The sequence below is a fragment of the Thermobia domestica genome, chromosome 7 (assembly GCF_964235325.1).
Source record: "Thermobia domestica chromosome 7, izTheDome1.hap1.1, whole genome shotgun sequence".
NCBI lineage: Eukaryota > Metazoa > Arthropoda > Insecta > Zygentoma > Lepismatidae > Thermobia > Thermobia domestica.
In genome coordinates, this window is record NC_137460.1 from 65,488,585 (window position 1) to 65,497,596 (window position 9,012).

General features: G+C 36.1%; 1 protein-coding gene across 1 annotated transcript; it reads left to right on the forward strand.

Annotated features, from left to right (window-relative positions):
• Nucleotides 1-988: 988 nt before the first annotated feature.
• Nucleotides 989-8,712, forward strand: LOC145689207 (E3 SUMO-protein ligase ZBED1-like). The gene is made up of 2 exons (XM_081763342.1): nt 989-1,326; nt 7,011-8,712. The coding sequence occupies exons 1-2, from the start codon at nt 989-991 to the stop codon at nt 8,710-8,712; spliced, it is 2,040 nt and encodes a 679-aa protein (XP_081619468.1).
• The last annotated feature ends 300 nt before the right edge of the window (nt 8,713-9,012 follow it).

Here is a 9,012-nt window from a genome sequence, read left to right on the forward strand (position 1 = left end):
CATTATTGAAGAAAAGAAGAGAAAAATTAATTCCAATGATAGGTTTGCTGATGGATTACAACCTGAAAGTGACAATGGAAATTCAAATCTCGTATCGGTCACCATCACCATCACCATCTATAGAAGAAACCTCTCAATCTCCACGTTTAGCAAGTAGTTCAGATTCTCCCCACCCTTCGAAATTTTCAAAGCCCAATTAAACTTTAGTGTTACCTACAAATTTTCCACAACAGTCTCTGAAATGTCGAACATTGAAATTTGTGCCAACTTGGTTCCTTCCGTGGTTGCACGTCGATCCAAACAAAATTAACGTCATTTTCTGTTTCTACTGTATGAATATCTTGAAAAACAATTTTTAAAAAGTTCTTACTAAAACCATGAAAGATGCTCTCTCTACTGTAGGATTTTGCAACTGGAAGAAGGCTAAAGGGAAATTCCGTATACACGAAATTTCAGAATGCCACAAACTGGCTGTACTGCGCTACATGCAGAAAAAAAATCCAATAGAAAACCAACTAAACAGACAAATTTTAGATGAACAACTGAAAGCCAGGAAATTCCTGGAAAAAATGGAATCTCAAGTATACGTTATCTTGCAAGACAAGGACTTGCATCTAGAGGACATGACCCCCGGTTCAGGAATTTCTTTAAGTTGATGAGCCTTAGCTCTGAAGATTTTCCACGATTGAAGAGCTGGATAAAGGAAAACACGAAGAGATTTGGTTTCATATATGTTAAAATCGAGAACGAAATGTCGAAATAATGGGCCAAGAAATTGCTTTTCATATATGTAACAAAATCAAACCTCAAAACCATCCTCTGTTCTCTATCGTGTATGATGGTTCCCGTGATGTGAATGGTGAAGAACAATTAAGTATTTATGCCAGGTGAGTTGATGAAGATCTCTGTTCTCATGAAAGTTTTCTTGTGTTCTACAGTATATCAAAAACCTACTGGTGAGTTTATAGCTTCAGTTATTCTGAATGAGATGGTGAGACTCCAGCTTCCCATTGCTCAACTCAGAGGACAAGTTTATGATAGCTCTGGAAATACGAGTGGTGCAAACATTCGTGTTCCATCTATTATATGTAAACAGCAACTTCTTGCCTTGTACGTACACTATGGAGCTCACAGTACTAATCTTGTGATTAAGGATGCCTGTAGTGCGTCAGAAGTAGTGAGAAACTCTTTGCAATGGGTGCATGAACTAGGAGTACTGATTTCGCAGTCACTTTCAGTAAGGTCAAGATTTTCTGCTCTGATCGAGGCTAATGCTGGTGGTCCCGTCTCAAACATTGTAAACATTAAACCCTTGTGTTCCACTAGGTGAGTTTGTAGACTCAGTCTAATAATGGGAGTTGTTTAACAAAGATGAAGAGTGACGGAATTGTCAACACATTTTTAGGATCAGCAGCTGGGCTTTTGAGGCTTTTTGAAAAAGGATCTACATTTCTTGGGCTCATATGGCTAGAGATAGACCTTATTATCAGAGGTTGAAGCTTGTTAACAGGACACTTAAAGACCCAATTTCAGTGTCAAAATGGGAAACAATACAAATCATAAATAAAAACATGAACTTGAATAATATGCTTAGTCACTGATCATAAGTTCATTGTACTGTCATGAAACCTACAAATCAATCATTGCCCTGGAATCCCCATTAATTTTAATAAATATTGTCAATAGTACCATGAATAGGATTTTTCGTGTCGTTGGAATAGATTCTGTTATCACCATTGATAGCATTTATTTATCCTAAATTGTAGCACTTTAATTCATATTATGATACATTTTAAAAATCGGGGGGGAGGAGTGCAATGACATCAGCCTTTCTTTAAATTTGACCCACAATGTTAAGTGAAGAGTACTGTCCCCCCCCCCCAGAAAATTTTTGGTTGGCACGCCTATGTTTAGTACCATTTTGCACACACACACACACACACACACACACACACACACACACACACCCTGTAGAATAAAAAGTGCACCGAAAAGAACAATGGAACTCACAGCATACTTGGACTGAAGCAGTCGCTACATACGAGTAAAACAGTAATATTCTACATGCTTCCGTTACCGAAATATAGAGAATAAAAAAGAACCATTTTTCTGAAGTCGAGACCATGCAACCAGAACTTGTATGCACTAAATTCCTCGAGTTCTATGTAGTGACCAAGTTTGAACGATGTTGGTGAATGTTGAATCTCCGTGAAAAACTTCGAAAATTCTATTCTCCACAATGTGTATGGTATTGTACAAACCGGCACACTTTGGTACATTTGAAAGTTATCACGTTAAAGACGATGGCGCAAACCGGAAATTTGTAGCTAGATGGGAAATACTTTAATTTTACCTGCCACGTTTATTAAATAAACGTTATTTATGTGGCAAATGAAGCTAATTCACTCTATGGCTTATGGAACTCGTAAGTCCATCGCCGTTGTAACGAACTTTCACTTTATGATTCTATCCTGAGCAAGTTCAAGACACTTTTTCTTAGGGGTAGGGTAAAAGTGAGGAGGACGTGGAGGGACGCCGTTCCCTAACCTCCAAAAATATGTATGCCATCTCCCCAGTTATTAAAAAAAATACAATGGGCAATGATAGGCAAGGGGACGGCGTGTGTCATGCCGCTACCTACCGTCCCGCTACCTTTTGAGATACACTTTTACCCCTGATGAGGAGCACATATATCTCGAAGATTTCTTCTAATATTGTCATCCCAACGTTGTCTCGGTCTCTTTTCCTCCGGCTTCCCAATCATGACAAAATATAATCTTCGATTTTCCCCCATCCTAGCTACATTGCCTGGCCATCTTAATCGCCGTGATTTCATTAGTCTCTGAACATCGGATAAATCGTACAGCCTGTGGAGTTCTTTGTTATGTAGTTTTTTCCATTCTCCGGTAATCTTGTCATATTTGGGCACGTATATCTTTCTCAAAACTCTCTCCTAGGGTCGTGTTCCAACTTATGAAATCATAAACCATTACTGCAGAATCACCGTTCTGTATATTCTTATTTTCAACTTTCTTTATGTTAATCGCGATGTTAGGAGCTTCTGAATTGAATAAAACGATGGGTTCCATTTACCAAGTGACTTTTTGTTCCTTCTTTTACTTCATTCTTGTTTGTTACATACTACCCTAAGTATTTAAATTTATTTACTTTATCATATCTCATTCTTTGTGGTTATACTTCTACTTTTATCCCCCTTCGTGTTCCGGGTTGAAACCATGTATTTAGTTCCATCTACGTTTGCTTGCAAATCTATTTCCTCGCAAACTTTTAAAAGACATTGTTGTTACTTTGTAGTATAACTATATTATCGCCAATTAAATCATATCATCAACGTACACGAAAAGCTAGTACAAACCAGAGATGTGCGTCTACGCGTAAAAAACGATACTTTACGTTTACGTGTCAACTATGCGTAGACAATGTAAACAACGTAGACTATGTAGAATATGTCAACAACACGTAATTTAATATGGCGTCGTGGACAATAAAGGAGCTTTCTTTTGTCGTTACCTTGCGAAATTGCGTACAAAATAAAATGCCTAGACCAGTGAATAGTAACTTTCGAATACTCAGTTTCGTCTTGATGAAGGAAAATGAAAAATATTATACATTTTGTAAAATATGCAAGAAAAAAATTGGCAAATACAGCAGCTTTAAGACTGAAAGCCCACAGGTGAGAATTAGTTTTGTAAGTTTCATTATAAAAGCAGTGCTCGAAGTGGAAAATCTAAGGAAGTGGTTTGTGCAGAGCAGAGTAAACATACAGATTAGATAATTCCCTCTACTTTTTATATGTTAGTCGTTTCCCTAATCTTTCGCTGCACCGAAGCAAAACAACTGAATGAGGAAATACGAACAAACGAGCAATGAAATTCTTCCTTACATTTGATAGTGGTTGTCTACATAGTCTACACGGGAAAAGGTGTAATGTAGATTACGTATAGATTACAGTAGACAATCGCGTAGACGTAAAATTATAGTTTACGGCACATCACTGGTACAAACTTGAAACCATTGAATAATAAGCCCTTTTTGTCCCCTGTCATTTTTTGAACCACAATAGGCATCTTCTGTTTCAAACCGCTTCAAATATTGAAACCATCTGACATATTCCTTATACGTATTCAGCTTACAAAGTCCCTAAGACATGTCCTAAGTAGCCAAACAACTTTTTCAGGAGACTTAAGGGGTTGGCTGAAGGCTTCAGCAAATAGAAATTAAACTTTTTTTTTTAAAATAACAATGACTATATACATGCCTGTTATAAGAACTTTAAGAGAAAATTATTCATAATAATGACTATGTATGTATTTTCATTTATGTTCTATAGTGTCTAAGGAAGAATATGTTAGATATCCGAAACCGTTACATATTATGGTTTAAAATACAGCGGGTTTGAAGCTTTGGTCAGTGTTTCTTTTGTTAAAAGAAATTGTAAATGCATCTGTGAATATTAACGACAGATTTGTAAATAGGCTATAAAATAAAATGAGAAAAGACATCCTAAATACCTTTTAATCACTTTCATTGCTTCCACTTAAACACTTTCGGCACTATTTGACCCTCTCTCCCACGCAGCTACCAATTGAACGTCTTTTCCGCACTTCACTCTCCGTAAAGAACAATAAAGTAAATACATTGCACACGACACATCAAATATTTTAAATATTTCAACAATCTACAAATGTAATGGTGAATAGGAATTGAATCGCCCTGGTTTCCATACTCACTTCTGACACCTCAGACACACATTATCAAACTGGAAACAGAAGAAGAATGAAAAGACACCCTATTATATCTATTCTAAACAAACGCACAAGTTGTGACTTTAAATCACGTTTAGTGACAGCCAACAAGGTACAGATAGTTGGGCGAAGAAACAAAACCACACAGAATAATCAAACCCTCCGAAAATATATTTTGTTTCTTTCATGCTTCCTAAAGAAACATAGGGGGAAAAGAACAAAGAGCCTTTTCATTCTGTTTTGTGAGTTCATGAAGTTATTTGTTATGAACGCTTTTTTTTTCATTTTCATCTGCGTATCCACAGTAAATAAGAAAATTTTCATCATTCGAAAGGACATTAGAGACCAACTGCGAACTGTAAACGAATCAATTACAAAACGTAATAACTTTTCATCACCAATGAGTGAGGAGTTTTATTATTAAAAGATATTGGCCTGCTTTTTCCTCTTCCATAGATATTGATCTGAAGAAACAGTTGGTTTTCTTTGAGTGTCAACTGCATTTTTGTGATTTATGTTATTGCTATCTGAATTACTATCCTGATTCAAGTGCCCACTGTATTTACAATTCACAAGCGATTGAAATTTGTCTTTCTTGGAAGAAAGAATATATATATATATATATATATATATATATATATATATATATATATAAAAGGGAAACGAGCGAAGTAAGTGAAACATAAGATTGAGTGGAGTTGACAATGTTTCTCGCAGGTGTGGTCCAGGATTCGATTTGGCGAGCGATCATGCTTCTAAGCAGTAGATTCGTGCTCGCATAGCATCAACAGTGAAAAACTCATCGGTATAACAAGAAACTCTATATCAGTGACTTTAAAACAAATATTATAAGGAAAAATAACATTGGCAAGATTTGTCAGTGCATTTGTTCTGGTCAGGTGGCGCTTTGGAAAGTTGACTTTTAACACTAAAAGTCATAAAACCTAAATAAAGAAAGATATCGACCTGCATTTTTTTAAAGAAATAACTTGAATCATTTCTCAACATTTTTCTCGCTTTGCACCACCATTTAACCTGAAAAATAAAAAAGTTTCTCACTAGTCAACTTTTTACATAATGCATTGCAGTAGTGTACGCACTTTCTCTTACATTTTACTTTTTTTATTTTAAAATTCGGAAAGGTTTTTGAATGCAAACTTTTCCAACATTGACACCAAATATGGTGTTAATACCTGTTTAAGTTTCAACTTTGTATCTCTTATAGTTCCGAACTTATGATGTGATATATTTAATGCGACGTCAGAATTTGCCATTAGTAAGATTTTACTGTTTCAATTTATTTCAATACTTGAAAATTCTTCTTGATATGGGAAAAACAGATTATTTGACAGAGAATACAATGTTCTACAATAATCTATCCATATCTAGTAAAAAAAACTATTTCTAAAATTCAGGCTTAGTTTGGCAACAATGGGCATAAGGAAAAGCATTGCCATTTACTCCTGTACTGCAATCTAAGGGTGAGACGCTCTATAGCATATTGTATGCACTAATCAGAAATTACTTTAAACATTCTAGGAAGGTATCTGCAGTTATATTTGTGTTTTTAGTGTAACTGGTATGCCTAACCCTATGTTCCATCCATTTCTTTATTGCTTATCATGATCACGGTAATCTGTCAGATTGTCAGCTGAATGACTCCACACGCAGTAGTCTTGTATTATTTGATGGACGAGAGTGCACTCCACGGATTCCAACTGAGATCGGGCTTTAGAGCGTCGGATTAACATTCGGAAGGCCGGTGTTTGTTTCGCACGGCCAACGGTCCCGGTTTTTGTAAAATTATTACTTAGTTACCCCCAGCCTGTGCCATAGATACTTAAAACTCATGAGATAAACTTAATCCTACTTATGTAACTCAATTTTACAGTATACCACACTTTTGCCATCTTGCGACTATACGCGTCACTAATTGCAAATACCGGTGCTATTGACTATTCATACTATAGTATGTCGCACTACTTGAAAATAGCTTCAGCTATTCATAATGATCTACTGCACATAATTATCTTCATAACTTTTTCTGCCAGTTTCTCTTAACCTGAAGGACGATTCCACTTAGTCATTGATACATCAATTTAGTTCTAATGCTGACTTCAAAAAATTATATATTATCTAGACTTGTGTATGCATTTGAAAGTTTTACTTGTTATTCTACACTCATGTTTTGTTACTAAATTGTCAACTCTTAATGCATTCAAAGTGTTCCTTTTTCGATTTCAGAAACCTAGATGATAATCCGAGTGCTTCTACCTCTACATCTCAGATTATCGCTTCACCTGGTACAAGCTCAAATTCATCTGAAGTAACAAACAGATCTCAGGGAAGTATTTTACCAACAAGGGAACGTAGCTGTAAGAAACAGAAAAGGATTCTGTCTTATCTGAGTGACTCTAAACCTTGCTCTCCCGCAAGAGCAGAATTGCTTGATAGTAAAATATGTAATATGATAGCAAAGGATCTTCTTCCTTTGTCTTTCGTTGAAGCAGTTGGGTTTCGGGAACTTATGAATGAAATAGAACCAAATTACCAGTTACCATCCAGGCAAACAGTGACTCGCCGTATTGAGGCCTTGTTTTCTAAGGAAAAGTGTAAGCTGAAAGATCAGCTTGTGGCTGCGGAATCGATTGCTTTAACAACCGACAGCTGGACTTCGCGTGCTACGGAAAATTATATTACAGTCACAGCCCACTATATGCTTCCATCTAAGTTCAATATTGAAACACAAGTCCTTGAAACAATTGAAATTGAAGTGAGGCACACAGGGGAAAACCTTTCTCAACATTTAGTACATGTTGCAGAGAAGTGGAACATATCAGACAAAATACATGCAATTGTACATGACAATGCTAGTAATATTACAAGTGCGGTACGAGAACTTCCGTACTCAAGCATAAGTTGTTTTGCTCACACTCTACAGCTGTCTATAAATAAGGGTCTTGCAATAGAGGAAATCGAAAAAATGTTAAATGTTACAAGTCGGATTGTTTCCCACTTTAAACACAGTTCATTGGCAACGTTAGAACTGGAAAAACAGCAAAAGTTATTAGGACTACCATTGCATTCCCTTATACAACAAGTGAGAACTCGGTGGAACAGCATACATGGAATGCTTGAAAGGCTAATAGAACAAAGAAGAGCTGTTAATAATGTATTATCAGATAGGAGTGTAACAAAGGCGTCAGATTGCAAGAAGTTTGAACTTACTACAGACCAATGGGAGCTTATGGAACACCTAGAAGCCGCATTGAAACCATTAAAGGCAGCAACTGTGGTATTATGTGGACAGGAATTCGTCACTTTATCGAGCGTGCTTCCTATCGCTTACAGTTTGATAAATAGACATTTGAAAATAAAGGAGACGGATCATGAAGTTATCAAAAGATTCAAGGAAATTGTTATTGCTGATTTGTCTGCTAGAATGAAATTTGATGATTCCGAGTTTGTGAGTAAGTCAACGGCTTGCATAGCTTCATTTCTGGATCCAAGATATAAGAGTTTGCGCTTCCTCCCAGAAGGCTTCGTCACAACTACGGAAGAATTAATCAGAACTGAACTGCAACAACAAGATACGCGGTTTGTACGTGATGAAAATACCGAAGATGAGCCTTTTCAGTCTACCATGGACTTCCTACTAGGGACAGATTACGTACAGGAAACAGAAGAATGGGATGAAATTACAATGTATAAAACTGACCCTCCAATAAGACCGTCTGAAGATCCAATGAACTGGTGGAAAGACAATTCCCATAGGTTTTCAAAATTAGTAAAGCTTGCAAAGAAGTATCTCACTATTCCAGCCACCTCAGTACCAGCCGAAAGAGTTTTCTCGACAGCAGGACTTATAGTTAATGCATCAAGAAGCAGACTAACACCAGAACATGCCAATATACTTATCTTCCTTAACAAGAATATAGAAAAGTAAATGTACAAAATATAGTTTTCGATAGGTCTTAGTCCAGACTCAATCAGTATATCAGTTTAATTCACTTGTAACTTATTTTAGAGAAGTCGCATTAATGTAAATCGACATTAGTTTAGTCTTCAGTTTAGCGTTCCTTTCAAGCAGGATGGCTATCTGAGAAAAATCAACATTAAAGAATGTCGTCTGTTCGGAGATCTTATGTAAATTTTAGTTCACTGTTTATTCTGATTGTATAGATAATATGTGTTTCTAAATTACATATATGGTTATAAGTTAAAAATTAATGATTATAACAAAACA